The sequence below is a fragment of the Cibotium barometz genome, chromosome 35 (genome assembly GCF_041138505.1).
Source record: "Cibotium barometz isolate CiBa-2024 chromosome 35, ASM4113850v1, whole genome shotgun sequence".
NCBI classification, from domain to species: Eukaryota; Viridiplantae; Streptophyta; class Polypodiopsida; order Cyatheales; family Cibotiaceae; genus Cibotium; species Cibotium barometz.
Window position 1 is genome coordinate 49,990,309 of NC_141080.1, and position 19,490 is coordinate 50,009,798.

The 19,490-nt window shown below is 40.5% G+C and overlaps 1 protein-coding gene across 1 annotated transcript; it reads left to right on the forward strand.

Moving 5' to 3' along the window:
• The first annotated feature begins 1,908 nt into the window (after positions 1-1,908).
• LOC147618563 (pectinesterase 3-like) lies at positions 1,909-4,826 on the forward strand. Its single transcript, XM_086775015.1, has 2 exons — positions 1,909-3,337; positions 3,902-4,826. Exons 1-2 carry the CDS (start codon positions 2,113-2,115, stop codon positions 4,597-4,599), a joined length of 1,923 nt encoding a protein of 640 aa, XP_086631141.1. The 5' UTR covers positions 1,909-2,112; the 3' UTR covers positions 4,600-4,826.
• The last annotated feature ends 14,664 nt before the right edge of the window (positions 4,827-19,490 follow it).

Here is a 19,490-nt window from a genome sequence, read left to right on the forward strand (position 1 = left end):
TCACAAGTTTGACCCTCCTCTTACTACTTTGGATATTGAGGTGGCTAAGAGCCTTAATAACAAAGGCATTAGACATCTGGTTGATTGCTAGGACAGTAATGCTGCTGGATGGAAAGAGTTAAATCTATTATCCATGGAGTTTCAGCTAACCAGAAAAGAGACTTGATGATGCAGGTGCTAGAGTTGCTGCAGAGTGAGTTATGCTCCACAGCCACACTGATATTTCAATCTGGATCAAGGACTAAGCCTGGACCAATGGGGTCAAGCTAAAGGATGGTAAAACTAAAGACATTTATGCACTTATGAGGAAGGGAGATGCTAATGCTATGTACTGTAACAAAACATGGAATGTAAAGTGAAGTGTTGCAAGTTGGAAAAAGAGATGGCATGTAATATGGAACTGTCAGGTGCCCAGGATAGGTTTTTTTGTGGAAGGTTTGTATGTGGGCACTTCCCATTGGGTATAAGCTGCATAAAAGAAACATGGCTAGTGGTGTATGCCCTAGATGCAGGTCTCCTATGGAAAGTGGTAAGCATCTATTTTGGGACCGCCTTGCCTTAAGGAGCACCTGGGGTAAAATAACCAGGTGGATACAGAAGGGCTTAAATATGCAAACTTTTTGGGAGGACTGGCTACTTGGGAAATGGGCAATCCGTGAATTCAGTGGATTGGTTTTTAACATTATTAGAGCTTGCACTTTATGGGAAATTTGGACTAGTAGAAATGAAATTGTGTTTTTGAAGACTACTTGTATAGGACTGCAGGATTCTGAGTTGATGTATAAATGTATTTGCATGTGTTGGTCTATTTGCAATGTAAATAAAATCTGGTCTGTGGAGCTGGATGTGCTGATCCAGAACTTATAGAGGAATGTTTCATAAGTATGTCCCCATTATCTTGGCAGACCTTCATGCATACTAGGGGTTGTTCCCTAATGTGGATTGCTGGATGCAGGTGAGATGCTGGATTGAGAAGAAAAGGCCTCCTAGATTTGGGCCCAGAACACAGAGATGGTACCGTAAGGAAAAGCAAGTAGATCATACTTCCATGATTGAGAACTCGGTTGGCACAAGACCTATTGTTAAGGTGTGGTCAAAACACGGAGGGCTGCTAGAAAAACAATCTCCCTGGGGCTGTACTACTGAGGCTATGATGGAGGTTTGTTTACTGTTGGGATATCAGATTTCATGGGATCAGTCCAGTTTTTTATGTGAAGATGAAAGATGGGATTTCCTTGGTAAAATTCTAAATGAGATCAAAAAGGAATAGAGTAGTGTGGATGTGGGGATAATAGAGGATGTTAGAAAGTCGGGTGTGGGTGTGATATATGATGCTGGTCTGACTTTGAATAGTTAATATAAATACTTTATTATTCCAAAAAACACTTTCAAATTTCAGAAATATCTTTATTGATAATTTCTCAGATTTGTAGATTTGTAGGTGAAGTTTTTGTAAGTTTGGGAAAATAAATTTTTCGAAGGCGCCGAAGCGCCGAACTTGAAAGGCGCCATGAAAGCCACTCAAAATTGGACCGAAAGGGATTGGATCGCTGGATAGTCTCCTAGGCCTTATTAGAATATAATAGATAGATTGCTTGCGTGCATTTTTCAAAGGCCCATGTGGCCGCTCACGACCGTATTCAAGCTAGCCCACTGATTCTGGGAGGTAGGTGGCAGCGCATGGGCCACGCTGTCAAGCTTTTTATTGAATGAAGCTGGACGACGTGGGCTGATCATTGGACATTAGGTAAAGTTCCAAAAATTCACAATAGTGGGGCTGTTCCCACGCCGAGCGGGTGGTGGGGGACAGTGTGCCACACTGTGCTCACCAGCCTCACGTTTCCATCTCCTCGGTTCCAAATGTGAGTAAATTCCAACCTTTTAATGTGCTGTTATGAGAGAGAGAGAATGAGAGAGAGAGAGTGTGTGAGAGAGGGGAGTAGCTTCGCCGGCCACGATTACATTAACTTGTAGATCAAGTCAACATTGCCTAGCTCTAAAACCAGAACTTGCTCCCTGCTTCGAGCACCTAGCAACCTAGCACCTCACACTTCACTTCCCAGAAAGGAAGCTTTTGCTTTTGCTTTCCTTCCTGTCACTTGCTTTCTTGGCATGGAAATGCAGCACTCCCCCGCCCGCGCGCTTAGCTTCTCTCGCTCCGCTTCCCTCCGTTCCTACGATAAGCTCGACCAGCATGTGCCGAAATCTCCCGTCCCCCTGTTCGTCCCCCCCGACGACACCAGATATGGCCGCTCCCGTAGCCGCTGCTTCCTCGCCTCCCTGTGCTGCGCCCTGGCCCTCGTCGCCACCATCACCCTCGGCACCCTGTTGGCCGTCCGCGCCCGCAGCCATCGAACGCCGGCCTCCCAGGACCAGCAGCAGCCTCTCTCCTCGGGCTCCGCCGCCATCCAAGCAGCTTGCAACACCACCATGTACCCGGACCTCTGCTACGAGTGGCTGTCCGCCGATCCGGGCGCGCTGACGGCCAACCCAATCCGATTGGCCGCCCTTAGCGTGAAACTGGCCCTTGGCCACGTCCACGACGCTTCGGCTTTGGCCACCAAGCTCAACCTCACAACAAGCGACCTCAATCTGACAAAAGGGGCTATCAAAGACTGCATTGAGCTCATGGAAGATTCTAGTGATCAGTTGAACGATTCAATGTCCGGTCTGAACTCTTTAAGCTTGCTCTCTCTCAGAAGCTCGCTTACAAACATCAAGGCGAAGCTCAGTGGAACGATGGGTTTTCAATTAGCGTGCTCGGAAGGCTTTGGAGCTCAACCTCATGGTACTGCAGTCACCTCAATGCTGGATTCCCAGGACAAGGTTTCAAAGGGAGTTATTATAGCCTTGGGATTAGTGGACACCCTCTCTAAGCTTGGCAATGACCTCTCTTCTTGGAAGGATGTGACCCACAAGATTATCCCACATCTAAGGCGCCTTCTTTCGGATGAGCATATCAGGCAGCTCCAATCTAGTGTTGCTTATCCCAAAATGTTTGATGACAGTGTTTCTAATGATGCATTTCCTGAGTGGCTGTCTGCTGCTGATCGCAAATTGCTTCAAGCCCCCTCTGCTTCCATAACCCCTGATGTTACAGTTGCTCAGGATGGAAGTGGTGATTACAAGACCATAAAGGAGGCACTCGACAATGTGCCATCGAACCTCAGCAAGCGTTACACCATCTACATTAAGAAAGGCACATACAATGAGTATCTTGTCATCCCCAAGTCAATGAAGGGCCTCACTCTCATAGGCGATGGCATAGGACTGACCATCATCAGTGGAAGCAAGAACAACCAGCAGAACATTACCACGTATCAGACAGCCACAGTAGGTAAGAGACCATCTTTTCTCTTCAAATAGTAAACTTTTAATCCAGTACACATTAATCTCTGGGGTAGCAATGTCATTGAAAAAATTGCATGATATCACTTGATTGTGTAGAGGAAAATGTTTGTTAACGAGTATAATGTATAATTCTTATTCACATAGGTGTCTCATTTATCAGCTACAAATGTACTTGACTGACAGCAAGGGTGTTCAGTTATTATATATTGAAAAAAGTAGCTCTACAGACTATCTGTTATTATCTTTCATAATATTTATACATACCTATTTGTTATTAATCTATCTACATATGTATATACTTTTATATGTGGATATATGTGTAGATTTCACAATAAAAATTAATAGATTATAGAAGTGAGGCCTTTAAGATTAATTTTTACCACCTTAAACCATCTTTGTTGGTCATTAGGAATTCAGTGAATCATTGTACATAGCGATGATCACGAATGTTGATTAATTGTCGATGCTATCCAATTGTGAGCAACAGAACCGAAAGATTTGGCTTTGCAGGTTCGTTTCACCTGATGTGATGTGTGTGGGTTGAATGCAGCCATATCCGGGCCCAACTTCATAGCGAGGAAAATCAGCTTCCGCAACACCGCGGGACCGAGTGGTCACCAGGCGGTTGCAGTGAGGGTGAACTCCGACCACACAGTCTTCGACACGTGCAGCTTCGAGGGCTACCAGGACACTCTTTACGCGCTGGCAAACAGGCAGTTCTACACGGGCTGCAATATCTACGGCACTGTCGATTTCATATTCGGCAACGCCATAGCCGTGTTCCAGAACTGCAACCTGCTGGGCAGGCGCCCATTGTCCAACCAATTCAACACGTTCACAGCGCAAGGGAGAAAGGTGTCCTCGGACCCCAGCGGCTTTAGCTTCCAGAAGTGCACGATCGGGGCGGACACGGACCTCCAGAGCTCTCCTTTCTCCGTTTCAAACTACTTCGGCCGCCCGTGGAAAGCCTACTCACGGACAGTCTTCCTGCAGTGCAACATTGGGGGACTCGTTGATCCAGCCGGCTGGGTTGCGTGGGACGCCACCAACCCTTTCACCGACACGCTCTACTACGGAGAGTATCAAAATACTGGTGCCGGAGCCGGCACTGGCAAGCGCGTGGCCTGGAAAGGGGTCCACCCGGTCATGACCGTGGAGGATGCCACCATGTTCACGGTAGAACAGTTCATCTCTGGCTCCGCATGGCTCCCTGACGCTCAGGTTGCCTACCAAGATTCACTGTCGTAGCGTCTCTCCAACACCAAGCTGCTGCATGCACTGCATTGATCATTATATCCCACTATGCATCCACACGTGCCCCCCCCCCCCAATTCAATCCAAGTAGCAGCAACGGCCGCATCCCATACTGAGATTTCCAACAAGCTCCAGCTTATGCTTACTATGGAACCTAACTGCTGGTACCTAATCAACACCGCTCGACCCAATCCTTGTAATATATGGCTTTTACCATTAAATGTATCGCGTATCGCAGGCTGGCTCTACGTGCTCATTTATTTGTGGCTGTTTCAACAGCGTTGCCTTGATTTTTGGAAATAATATTTTAACAAACAAATTAGAGGCTGCATATGTGTGTGTGAGAGAGAAAGCGAAGTCATGAAAGCGAAGGCAAATATGACATATGTCCTCCTATGGGACCAACTCTCTTCGCACATACGACCAGTTCACATGGCCTGTCAATAAATTGCCCACCGGGGCTTAAAATTGACACGTGTCTTACAATTTCAATTGACATGTATCTTTTATTACTCCTTTTCAAATGACTTAAAAATTTTGAAATGATACCTTTTAAATGACAAGTATTATCTTAAAATGAAAAGTATTTTTCAATAAGACGCATGATATTTTAGCAATATTCAAAATCAAAGACTTCTTTTTCACAACAAAATTATCACATTGATTAAAATGAAGTCCAAGTATTATCTTAAATTTTTATGTATATGAAAAAAAAATTAAATAGCAAAGTAGATAGGATTCAAGTCTATTTATGATAGGAGAGATGATGTACGTGGCCTCAAATAAGAACATCTCCAAGATTGCAATCTTTAAGGTTGTTGTCGATAGTGAGGACCCATCTCTTTACCTTATAAAGAGAGAGAGTAGGGAAGTTTGACCCCTTCATCACATGGAGTGGTTACACATACCTACAAAATCCTTTCATTCACCAAGACACCTTTTGATGTTGATGATTGGACTATCAACATTCAACTTATTGATAAGCCTTTCCAAACATTTTGTGGTCCTTTTTCCCCTATCAATCGGATCTGGAGGATATGTGAAAGGATTAAATAGCTTAATTGAGTTAAAGACTCCAAGGTCAAGAAACCTATTATTCAAAGCATCCAACATATTTTGTACATATGCTTTTCCAATAGAGATGGATTCAGCAAGAGAACCTACTTCTCTTTCAACATCCCCGGGCAACACATTCAAATTAAGCATTGTCTCCTCATCTTCACTACCACTTGATGCTCGAGTTCTTTTCTTTTTTCTAGCTTGTTTTGGGATTGGGATAAACTTTAATGCATGTGGATGAGTATGCCCATTACAATCAGCATATTTTAGACTTCTTTCATTTGACATGTCTAGAAACTTAGAAAAATGCTTTGAGCCCACACCAAAATTAGCATCAGAAGTTATATATCTCATTGTTAACTTTTCAAATGTCAAATCCAAATATACACCAATCATTGTGACATCAATGTTCTCTCTTTGAAACTCCACATTCAACTTATTCAGCTCAATAAGAACATCAGCTAGTAAATGGATTACAAAATGCACTTGAAAGATCGTAGCATAGGCATACCACTTCCTCTCATACATTCTCCATTGCTCCAAAATAGCAGGCATTGAAGAAACCAACCTCTCCATAACGTGCTCTCTAGACAGTCATTGAATGGTATGAATCTACAACACTTTCAAATCCATAACATGAAAATCATGTATCAATTTTCGCAGCTCAACAAGCCTATTCGTTGACTTCCCCAACCATGCATACACCTTGTTTGCTACCTTCTCAACAAATGCAAACACATGAGGATTTGACATAAAACCATCTTTTGCTGTGAGTGCCTCCCTATGTGTGCAATACAATGCACACCCATGATTCGTGGAATTAATGCTTGGAATCATGCCACCACACTGGTCATATGACCCGTGCATGCTCAAGCACCATCCGTTTGCAAATGCGACAAGTTTGTTTATGTCTAAATTGGTCTCTATCATAAATTCCTGGATAGCATTGTAGATTGCCTCACCAGACCCATTGTCTACGGGAAGTAGACCCATAAACTTGCAAGTAGGTTGTCCTTTGCGACCACCATTCAAATACATTGCATAGATGATCAAATGCTGCTCCATGGTTCGATCCGTACTTTCATCAATCAAGATTGAAAAAAAAGGACTCTCACAAATTTCAGCATGCAACCCCTTTCTAATGTAATCTCTCATGGCTATCAAGAATTCCCTTCCAAAAGCAGGATTAGTATAAGCACCATACTCATCGGCGGATGCTGGCATATTGGGAGTACCAAGATCCCTTTGGAGCTTACATTGAACCGGATATTTTTCAAATGCAATATCATTGCATGCACAAAAATGTACCAATTTCATACAAGTTACGATTCTTAACTGTTCAAAATATACTATAGTTTCAATACCCTCATCTATTGGTCCTTTTCCACCAATCTTTATCTAACGATGAGCACTTGCTGCCATTTTATGGATCAGCTGATTTTGCATGCTAATTGAATGTTGAAAGCTAACTGCTTTGGGACCCTCCCACCGTAAACGTATTGACTTTGCCTATAGCTTGACACCATGTACAATTCATCCTATCCTCATTACATGGGGACTTGCACAAGTATGCCCAAGGATGAAGAAGATTCCATTGATTTCTCCACCTCCTTTTGGGCTTGCTTGATGAAGACTCCAAACCAATCGGAGCATCATTTGGAGAGCTCTCACTCTCATGTCTTGCATTGACATTGACCACTTTGTACATGAATGAGGCTATTGGGGGTTGAGATTTACTCTTTTTACGTCTCCCTCTATGAGGCATTACCATAGACTGACCCTCCATATCTAAAGACGAAGGTGAATAAGTCTCTCTCTCTCTCTCTCTCTCTCTCTCTCTCTCTCTCTCTCTCTCATTGGCTACCAAATGCATTAGCATGAAGATAGACTCAATATCAAATCAAGCTCAATAATTTTACAATGCATCCCCATCTTCCAAGAAAACTACTTTAAACTAAGGCTTTAATTATGTTAAGTAGGGATAGATGTGTAACAATAGTAACAAAGCTACCAAGCTAAATCGCCTACAAATTACAATATTGCAAGAATGCATTATGCAGTTATTTTGAGTTTGCTAAGATTCACTTTCTGCCCACACTCAATCATCAAGTTAGTTAAATGTATCACCATGGAGCAGAGAAAACTACACACAATTCCATAGGCATGGACTACCATATCATGCACCATCATGTCATTCATCAGTCTCTCCTACAAAAACCATGTGACTGAATCTCCATCTATATTATACACCTCTTACAAAAGCATGTAGAAAAAATCATGTGATTGAATCTCCATCCACAACACCCACATCATACACCATTAATACATCCCATAATTTATCTATAGCTTCAAAAGAGATGTTTTAGGTATGGCCATTGCCCACAATTCATTAGCAATTTGAAAAGGAAAAAAAAACAGGTTCAATGGAAGAAAAAAAAAAGCCAATTCATTAGCAATTTGAGAAGGAAAAAAAACAGGTTCAATGGAAGAAAAAAAAAGCTTACCTGATGGCCACAACCCACTGTTGTTTTGCCAAATAAAAGAGCAAGCCTACCATAGTGCCATTTGATAAAATTCGTGGTGCTTATGCTAGATCAATATGAGTGGAGAAGAGAGACTCAAAATACAAGAACATATCTTATTTATTAAGTTGCTTATGAATACAACTTGGCCTTTGCTCATATCAAAATGCCTTCTAGCTCCACCTTTAAATAGGTGAGCTAGTGGACCATAAGTCCATTCACACACACACCCTTATCCTACCCTTCTACATAACCTTAGTCTTTTAATACCCCCCCTCAATGCTAACTATGAAAAAAAATTGGAATAGGTGGTATTGGACATAGGTTGCCTTTATAACATTAGGCATACAGGGTTAGGAATATAAGTGTTGTTACATTGAGATTTAAAACAATTTCTCAGTGGAGTTAGAGGCTGATACAAAGTTAGCCTCTGACTCTTTGTTAGGACATTTAGAAGTGATATTTCCCGTTTGTTTACACTTGTTACATTTGATCTTGTTGGGATATTTGATCCAACAATTATTTTGCCAAATGACCCACCTTTTTGCAATGGACACACCTTACTTTGATCACTTGATATGACAAAGCTTTTTCGATATTCGATGAAGTTGTTGCACTTGAAGATTCAGCTCCTCCCTTTGGCCTCTTCTCTTCATCAAGATAAGATTGAATGTTTCTTCAAGGGTGGGATTAGGTATGTTCTTCAAGGTGACTAAGGTGGGGTACACCTTCTTGACTGCTTTTAGTAAAACAGCCACTACATCATCTTCATCCATTCTCACATTCATTGATGCAAGTTGAGCTATACGGCCCTTCAAGTGAGAGATAAAGGCTCCAATGCCATCTCCCTCTTTGAGCTCCAAGCTAAAAAATTCAATTTTAAGTGAGATCTTGGAATTCTTACCACGAGCTCCATAGAGCTTGTCAAGCTCATCCCATTTCTCCTTTGCAGTTGGAAGCTGGTCCACATGGTGAATAAGAGCCTCATCAAGATGAAGCATGATGATGTCTTGTGCCCTCTCATCATCTTCAATATCTTTAGCCTTAGTTTTATCAATAACCTTAGTGCCGGAGATGAATGGCCAAAAACCTTTGGACATCATCTTGTACTTGACAAGAACTTGCCAAGTGTGGAAGCCTCTCCTAAGAACTTCTTAATTTGGGTATTTTCCTTTGACATTGGGTATTGAGGGAGATTACAAGAGAGTAATGAGCTGATTTATAAAGAAGAAAACTAGAAAATTTGTGATGATTTGGCTTAAGTAGAAAGAGAAAGGCTTATGAGAGTGCAACAACCCTTAATCAAGCCAAGGATGTTGCATAAAAAAGGAGATTAAGATGGTGAAGCTTATGGTTAAGGACTTAGGTTTTGTACCCAACCACTAATTCTAATGGAGAAAGCTCCATTAGTGTCAAGGAACACTTTCTTTGGTGATTAAAATCACCATTAGTGTTTAGCAACACTATTAGTGCTTAAGAGCACATTTTTGGCATCAATTGACACTTGTATTGGTGATTAGATTCACCATTAGTGTTTAAGAACACACTTACACGCGTGTCGAGAGCAACCATTGGGGCTCATCTCTTGGCTATAGAACCCTGAGACTATGGGCTTCAAAAGCCCTAAGTTTATGTGGCTTAACTCTTACCCACCCACAGGTTGCAAATTTGTGTGTGAAACAAGTGCTGTAGAGAAATCATGTGCCGGCCTGCTGAGACAGCAATGGCATGGCTAAGAGAGATGTAATCCATCAATTGCATGTACAAACCTGAGCGCTCGGAGGTCTTCTTCAAGTTTCTAGTTGAAATCACGCCGAGATTCGGCCTCCTCAAACTGCTGGAAGGCCTCCACTGGCTGGGGGTAGATGAGGTGCACTCTAAAAACCACCTTTTTGACCTATTCTACACCTTGCAAGTTGCCTAGCTCTAAATACCATGATAAAATTCGTGGTGCTTATGCTAGATCAATATGAGTGGAGAAGAGAGACTCAAAATACAAGAACATATCTTGTTTATTAAGTTGCTTATGAATACAACTTGGCCTTTGCTCATATCTTGTTTATTAAGTTGCTTATGAATACAACTTGGCCTTTGCTCATATCAAAATGCCTTCTAGCTCCACCTTTAAATAGGTGAGCTAGTGGACCATAAGTCCATTCACACACACACCCTTTTCCTACCCTTCTACATAACCTTATTCTTTTAATACCATTGCCTACAGGTCTTTCACACACGTAAAGGGGGAAACACATGCAAAGGTGTGAGATGAGCATTGAGCAGAGCGAAGACAAGGTTAGCACGGTTAGGGTTAGGGTGATAGGTTGCTATTGAGGAAGATGAAGAGAGACAACGACCATGTGAATTTGTGATTCAAATTTCAGACTCCACAGTGCCTCATGCTACATAAAATAAGCAAACAAATATCAATTCCTACGCATGGAAGATTAGTTTAATAGTTTTAACTTTTTATCTCCAAGAAGACAGAGCTGCGAGCATATACCTATTGGGAGAGCACAACAGATTTGCAAAAGGCTTATGCCCTTGTGTGCAAGTTGAAGGGCTCCGATGCCGAAGGAAGAAGCTCTCAACATAGAGATCGACAGGGAACCCTTACAGTTTGTAGATGGAGTCGACCATGAGTCATAGCAAGGCAACCGCAAGCCCCCGTGTTAGAGGTTTACAGAGGTGAGAGAAGCGCATGAGGCTTGGCCAAGGCCCAACAGCACGTAGGCGGCACTGCGGAGGCAATGGGCAGTGGAGAGGGCTCAACGCAGGGTTGAGGGGATCAACACCAGGTAGTGGATAAAAGCAGGGATGAGGGGATCAACGACCTTCGACCAGGGGTGAGGGCAATAGGTATCCAAAGAAGCATGCAAGATAGGGTAGGTGAGGTGGTATGCCAGCAATTAAACCAATTAAAATAATTAAACCTACATGCTTTGAGTTAATAGCATCACTTAATGCAATTATAAATGGGCCAACCTCCACGGCATCTAAGATTTTAATCTAATTTCTAATTTCTATTTTATCCAACACTCCACTGTCCAAGTTCCAACTTTCATTTTTAATTTTTTGTTAAGGGGGGATTAAGTTTTAACTTCAAAGTTCAAATCACATTAAAAGGGGGCTTTAGGGATATATTATTCTGAATTCTGATATAATATTACCTATAAGGCTTATATATATATATATATATATATATATATATATATATATATATATAAGGTTAAAAAATGAAAAGCAATTTTTTAGACCAGCATGTCATTTGAATGACATGCATTTTTAAATAAAACATTTCACAATAAAAAACTTAAACCTTTTTTAACTGGTAAAAAGTCCCTTGATAGGCAAAACACCCATCAATTTTAGGCCATATTGCCCACGTAACATGGCCTCTCTAGTATGGACATCCCACAAGCATAGGCAATCTAAATGCCCCAACACCTTTTATTTTTCAACCAATTAGAATAAGAATAACTTAGGGCTACTTAAAATCTCTAGTGGATAAGACTTTGGATTTTCTATGACAGGTCTTGGGTTCAGATCCTCTTAGGGACATCTTATACTAAGGGTGTGTCGAGACAAGTGGGTACGTAGTTTGCCATTCGCATGCCTTCGGCGGCCGATTATTCAATTGTCATGGCGCTTACTTCCACCCTCTTGTTCGACCTTCTTCGATGATCCTACGATGGAAATAGTGTGTAATGCTTGCCCTTCAAGCTCACGCTCTGGATCAAGGACATCATATACTAAGGGTGTGTCGAGACAAGTGGGTACGTAGTTTGCCATTCGCATGCCTTCGGCGGCCGATTATTCAATTGTCATGGCGCTTACTTCCACCCTCCTGTTTGACCTTCTTCGATGATCCTACAATGGAAATAGTGTGTAATGCTTGCCCTTCAAGCTCACGCTCTGGATCAAGGACATCTTATACTAAGGGTGTGTCGAGACAAGTGGGTACATAGTTTGCCATTCGCATGCCTTCGGCCGATTATTCAATTGTCATGGCGCTTACTTCCACCCTCTTGTTCGACCTTCTTCGATGATCCTACGATGGAAATAGTGTGTAATGCTTGCCCTTCAAGCTCACGCTCTGGATCAAGGACAATGGTTTTGCCCATGGACATTAAAAAAAACGACTCAACTTATGATGGCCAATTCTACCAAAGCTGTGTAGGGTATTCGCACTCTAATCGATCGAGCAACTACTGTCCCCCACTGGCTACAAAGTGGCCACTATTTGGAAAGGTGGTATCCCTTACGGTACTCAGGTGTGTGTGGTGAATAGTATGGTATGTGTGTAGTCGGGTGAAACTCCCGTGTGCAATTAGGAACGGAATAAGACCTCATGGAAAAAAAAAATCTAGAATGTTGTTTTTTTCGAGCACTTCTTGACAAGAGTAAGAATATCATTCAAGATAAGTTGTCTATATAAACTATGGATCAAAGACAATGCCTAGCATAGACATCAAAGATCGCGACTCAACTTTCAATTTGCCAGTTCTACCAAAGCTATAGGGTGTTCACTCTAATCAACCGAGTGAGTAACTTGTGGGTCCGTCCCATGACGCCACTTCCTACAAAGTGGCCAATATTTAGAAGGGTGGTACCCCTTAGGTGTGTGTGGTGGATGGTATGGTGTGTGTTGTGGGTGAAATTCCCGTGTGTAACTAGGAATAGAATAAGACCTCATGATTTTTTTTCTCTAGAATGCTCTTTTTTTAGTACTGCTTGAAAACAAGCAGTACTGCTTGACAACAAGCAGAATTTACACAGACGACTTATCTTAGGGATATTCTTGCTTTTGTCAAATTGTTAAACATGATGTTTATGTAAACTGACTAATATTAATAACGATGAGAGAGAGAGTGTGTCTCCCATTTCTCTTGAGAAAAGCGTCTCTTACAAGTGTTGTATTGTTGTTAGAATAACTTAAATATTCACTATAAAACTATTTTTTTTAATTTCTCATAGGTATCACAAATACGAGAGAGAATCATACAATACAGAGAATTATCAACTTCGTCGGTCATATTAAATCACGTTACATGATAATGCATTTCTGTATATGCAAATCTCTGGAAGGCCAGATGCGCAGCAATTTTGGGGGAAGCCACATACGGAGTCGACGGGAGGTTTTCTTCAGCCTGAGGGTTGGCTACCTGTTTGGACCCTCATGCCTCCTTAGTCACAAACCCTACAGTGTGAAGACAAAGCCAAAAATGATGCTCCAGATCTATCATCCCCATTCCAGCTTTTGGAATGGGGATAGTTTGTCACAAAGTAAGTAGAAACAAGCAAGGCTATTGAGTTTGTTTCCCCTCTAATCTTTGCAGAAGCGTTTTCCTCCTAAGAGCTATCTCTTAGGAACCTAAAATTTTGGTTCACATAGAATTCTAGTGCTACTTCTTAACTCACTCCCTTTTTAGCATGGTCAAGACTAATTTTAAAATGATAAGTCGAAAAAGTTAATGGAAAGGTCCTTGCTAAGGAGATCACATAGAGATCACATAATATCATTATCAAACCCAGTTTCAAGTAAGAAATAAGAATACCTAGGGAAGCATATCTTACGCTTCAATGACTAATCATGTGAATCTTTTGAAAAATAGTTCTTAACTTTTTGCTTAAAAGAGTGTTGAAAAAAATGTTATGTCCCTTCACTCCCCCCTTTTTTTGTAGTGAAACCTAACATGGGGTGGGGTGTTAGGGTTTATGCCTTGAACTATGCATAGCATAGGTTTCTTACTAATATGCTGATGCCATTGGTGATGCATAACCAATGGTGGAGAAGTTCCAACGAATAAAGTGATTTGACCAAAATGTTAAAAACAAGGAACTTAAGGAAGGGAATCTACTCCCTCTAATTAGAACGGGCAGCACAACAAGAAAAAGAAGTAACTGATGGGAATGGGACTATCAAGATCATAGACATCTCTCTGCAAGGTTCTATAAGGATCAAAACCCTCGATGGTGTGGATATCCACAGGTATATCAATGGCAGTAGATTAAATAACTTCTATGGAACAGTGATCCAGGACATGCTAGCCCAAGCCCATAAAAAGAAACAAGAGAAAAAGAATGGAGCAAAACGAAAAAGCAAGCCCAAGAGAAAGTAAAAGAATTCATATAGCGAAAGCAAAAATTTACTTCCAAGAGAAAACTTTAAACACAAATATTGTTGCTCTCGTCACACCCTTGAGGACGACAACCTGGATATGAGCCTACAAGGATAAGTTTAAGTGATTGTTCTAAGTAATGATGCCTCAAGCATATTGCCTTAATAGATACAAGTGAAATTCACAACTTTTTATCCACTACGAGATATGGGAAACTCTATGTAGACTTGTACCATAACCAACTATCGCCAAAGCCCATAGTTTTCACTCCAGCATGGTAAAACTTGAAGGTTCCATATCAATGTTAAAGATAACCTTATGGTTGAAAACGCATGTATGTGATGCCTATAGGAATAATGGAAGCTACTATTGGGATAATAATGGATTAGTGCAACCAACTACACCATCCAATGGACTTAAGGAAAAACACAACTACAAAAACATAGTCACAAGGTGTTAATACCACTTTGCATTTCACCCAAGGAACAAAGGTCAATAAAGACGGCAAAGGTAAAAACCAAGGAAAACTCATCATCAACTTCCCCACCCTTCAAAAACTTAGTCCAAAAAGAAAGACCTATTGGGTGCCGAAGCTACATTAGATACATAAGAATATTACCAAGGTGCCATTCTTATTATGAATCCCTAAAAGGACATAGAAGTGCCGGGAGGAGAAGACCTTAAGACATACCTTTGACAATAGACCAACGACAGCAGCCAACATGAAACCGTAAATTATGAGAGAAACTGCTATTAATAGCTTAAAGAACCTCAGATGATTTGGGGAAAGAAAGCCCAAGTACCAACCTATCAACTAAGCCTAATGGAGACAAATGAAGCACAAATGCATGAGGAGGTGCCACCTATAACCATTCTGAGAAAGAGAAAATAACATAGGTGGCAAACTTAAGATCAACTCTGAGTACAAGGTAGCTAGAATCAAAAGTATGGGGCTAACTGTAAGATACCTCTTGCAAGGTAACATTGTAAGATACCTTTTGAAAATACTCTTGATATTATAAAAACCTTAGAATTGATTGATCCCTAATCAAAAGTTCTCTTGAGTATTTAAAACACGTGTATAATTGTTAAATTGCAGTACTGAGCCTTAGAATTTAAGGTTATGCACAATAATGTGCCAGGGGGTAGCATAATTTACAACACAAATCTTTAAAAAGTATGTGTAGCCTTTAAATTATGGTATTGAGCCTTAGGACCTCAAAATTATGGTATTGTAGCCTTTAAATTATGGTATTGAGCCTTAGGACCTCAAAATTTAAGGTTATTCACAATAATGTGCGAGGGAGTAGCATATTTTAGGGAAGCATAAGGGGGACATTGGGTTTATAAATATGCCAATCTTGTTAAAATTACAACAATTTGATGAGCTATGGTGGATCAAATGCTAGAATCAACATCATTAATAAAGAGATTAGATGATAATTAAGACGTGATTAGTGAGCAATTAACTGATAGCTTAATGTAGGCATGGATAATCAAAAACTAGCAAATTCTAATTAGGCCAATGCCTCAATTTATAGAGTTTGTACATCCACCAATCCGACTGATTTCTCCGTGATTCACTCCACCTCTTTTGCTTGATTCTCTCCACCTCTCCCAGAATATCTCCACACCTCCTAAATATCCTCATGCTACCCCTTATTCTCTCCCAACAGCAGTAGATTCTTCTCACCTTCTTTTCACAGGTTCTCTCACATTTACAGATTCTCTTTTATAGCCTCTAGCCAAGGGCTTGTTCCCGCACACACCCTATTCACTTGTATATTTCAACACCTCCCCTCAAGTGAATACTCCTAGCACACCTGGAACCCTATACCAAGTTTCCTTCTTACTTGATAGTCCGTGACCAGTGCCTAGCACACCTCCCCTCTAGTGAACAATCCTAGCACACCTGGACCCTATACCAAGTTTTCCTCTTACTTGATAGTCCGCGACTAGTGCCTCAAGTCCCTAAACTCATAGTCCTTGACACTCTCTCTCTCTATGTGTCCAAGGCTACTACAAGTGCCCGTGACCTTGACTAAAGTGTGCACACATACATCTACCACATGGCCTACATCATCAGTGGCTCAGAGGTGGTTTTACTCTGTTGGGACAGGTTACATTGGGTTGTGGGGTTTCTCTCTCTCTCTCTCTCTCTCTCTCTCTCTCTCTCTCTCTCTCTCTCTCTCTCTCTCTCTCTCTCTCAGATTTTCACATGGCTCCTCACTTCTTGGAGCCTCACATCTTCTCTTGTCTTCAGTCTTCTTGTCGTGGGACAGCTTCTCTTCACGCATCCATGTCTTCCTCTTCTTTCACTCTTCTTGTTGTGGTAGCTTCTCTTCACACGTCCATGTCTTCCTTCAATGCTTCCTTTAGCTCTTCTTCTCGGTGTGGATCTTCTTCTTGGAAAGAGATGTTCTTTTTCTTTCATGGCTGGGGCCATGAGCTTGACCGTTAGTTCTTGCTCCATGTGAGCAACATGTTTTAATGTATTGTTGATAGTTCTTTTGGGCTTTTGATGTTTATCTTGTGTCATTATGCAATGCAAACCCAAATCTATGCGGGAGGTCTTCCCTCTTGCCTTATTCTGGACAAGGGTAGTGTTTGATCCCATTTTTACAATGATGTAATGTCCCAATACATAATGCGTATAGCATTCATTCTTATGCACATTCCCAAATGCAACTCTAGCTGTGAATAATCTTGAATTTGAGTGTGATTTGTAGGCATTAACCAAGGGGTAAATGCAAGATGATGATTACCACAAATTTATCAGCATAATTTTACCAAAAATTACATTAAATAAAGGGTAACAAATCTGTACGGAATGGTGGAGTATGATTCATGAACCATCTCTGAATTACAATCTGAAGTTATAGGGATCTGTATCAGATACCTAATGGTTAATTTGAACCCTCAATTGCACCAAAATATAGTGATTAGTGTTGATTAATCACTGATTAGCAAATTAATCCTCTATTTTATGTGCAAAAATTAGAGTATGCGGGAGTCCAGATCTGAGGCCTTAGAGTTCAAATGAGCTCGAATCCTTTCAAGGCCATCAATGGCAATTAGTCTAGTAGAGGATTAAGCCAAGAAACATAAGATTTGACCAAACATTAAATGTTTAATCTCTATTTTACCAAAGTCACCTGTAGATTTGATGAAGAGCTTGGATCTCACTATAGGCTTAATCAAATCAAATTCTGTCTTCACCAGCTTGTAGAGCACCCTTGAAAACCCCTAGGGCCAAGAGGAATTAGGCCCATTTTTTCTTAGAAAAAATGGCGCCTGCAAATTAGCAAAAATCGTGAGCTTTCGTAGTAGGCAGTTTGCTGCGCTGATTCAATGGCTGGAGCATAGGTGAGATAGCTATGTATGGCTACAAGGGCTTGAGCTAATGTTGCAACTAGAGGGAGATCAAGCCCCTCCACTAGCTGGGGGTACAGTGAGCTACTTGAAAATAACTTTAAAAAAAGTGATTATTTCTTAATCATCTCTACTGATCCTAATTAGTTAGATAATGGGCTCATAAATTTGATGGATTCTAGGCTAGGCTCTGATACCATGTTAAAATTACAGCAATGTGATGAGCTATGGTGGATCAAATGCTAGAATCAACATCATTAACAAAGAGATTAGATGATGTACTTAAGACGTGCTTAGTGAAATTAAATGATAGCTTAATGTAGGTGCATGGATAATCAAAAACCAGCAAATTCTCACTAGGCCAATGCCTCAATTTATAGAGTTTACATCCAAGCATCCAATCCCACTGATTTCTCCTTGATTTCTCTCCCAATAGATTCTTCTCACCTTTTCATAGGTTCTCTCACATTTACATATTCTCTTTTATAGCCTCTAGCCACCAAGGGCTTGTTCCCGCACACACCCTATTCACTTGTATATTTCAACACCTCTCCCTTCTTTTTTCCCACTGTCATATTTTGAGTACGGGAGGTACACTCGTGGATTACTATAGTTTTGGACTTTGTATGTGCACTTTCCCCCCTCAAGAGAAACTCATGGACTTCTCATTGGTGCTTGAGCTCTCAATCAACCCCCCATGCCAGCCAACTACTCCAATTTCACCTCTACATAAGGTTAGTCAAATCTATTATTCAATTTTTTACATAAATCTTTATGAGGTATAGTTTGCACTTGTGTCCTTCATACAAGTTCAAATTTGAATTTTCACTCACGATTGCCTTCTATTTATCCATTTATTTAATTTTGTAATAACATTAAATATGATTAATCAAACCCATAGCCTTAGAATTAATTCTTAGTCTTTCCATTAAATAATTTCCTTCCTTTAACCTTTGAAAGCCAAGGATGCATAGTTTTATCATTTGTTTCCCTTAGAAAGGATTTTTGGATAAATCCCTTATCCAAAACCATCCCTAACCTTAGAACCCATGTCTACTTAAATTAATTAATTGGCTATTTGGTACTAAGTCATTAGAGATTTATTCCTTATATTTGTGAAATCTTATGCTAGGAAAATCTATTCTTGATTTTAGAATTTTTCCTTGGTGATAGTTTTCATATGGGAATTTTCCCTAGTGTATTTTTAAGAGAGGTGTTATTCCTACGCATAATCTAGTTGTCTAGTATTTTCCTCTACCATATGCAAAAAAGGGGGGGATAATTTCTATGCTTATTTTAGATTTCTACTTCTAAATTTAACCTTTTCAAGTTATGTGCATAGTTACAGGCTATTCTCATGCAAAAAAGCAACAAAAATTGGTACTCCTCCTTGCTAAATAGTGTCACATACTAGAAATAATTCCAATATGCTAAAAATAGACCCTAGAACCAAAAATAACTCCAATAGTACAAATAGAATCCAATATTAAAAAAAGAAAATGACCAATTAAGGTATTGCTAAGGTTTAACTTGAGATGGAATCTAGAGATTTAAGACTAAGAATTGTTGAAGGAAACTATGGGGGAACTGGAACTTATGACCTCCATTCAGGACCTTGAGGGTGTCACGGGACCTCATTTCCTTCTTGAAGAATTAATCAAAATCACTTAACATCAAGGATTAAACCATAGACTTGAATTAAATTGACAAGATTAAGCATGAAATAAAACATGAGATAGAGTAACCATCACCATCAACACACTATTGGGTGCAATCTCCCCCCTCATGCATACAGATCCCCCTTTCATGACAT

What these genes read in the sequence shown, in the direction of transcription:
- LOC147618563 (XM_086775015.1), top strand. Translation starts at nt 2,113, where the DNA reads ATGGAAATGCAGCACTCCCCCGCCCGCGCGCTTAGCTTCTCTCGCTCC. An exon ending in GTATCAGACAGCCACAGTAG is followed by an intron (nt 3,338 to 3,901) that starts GTAAGAGACCAT and finishes GGTTGAATGCAG; the next exon opens with CCATATCCGGGCCCAACTTC.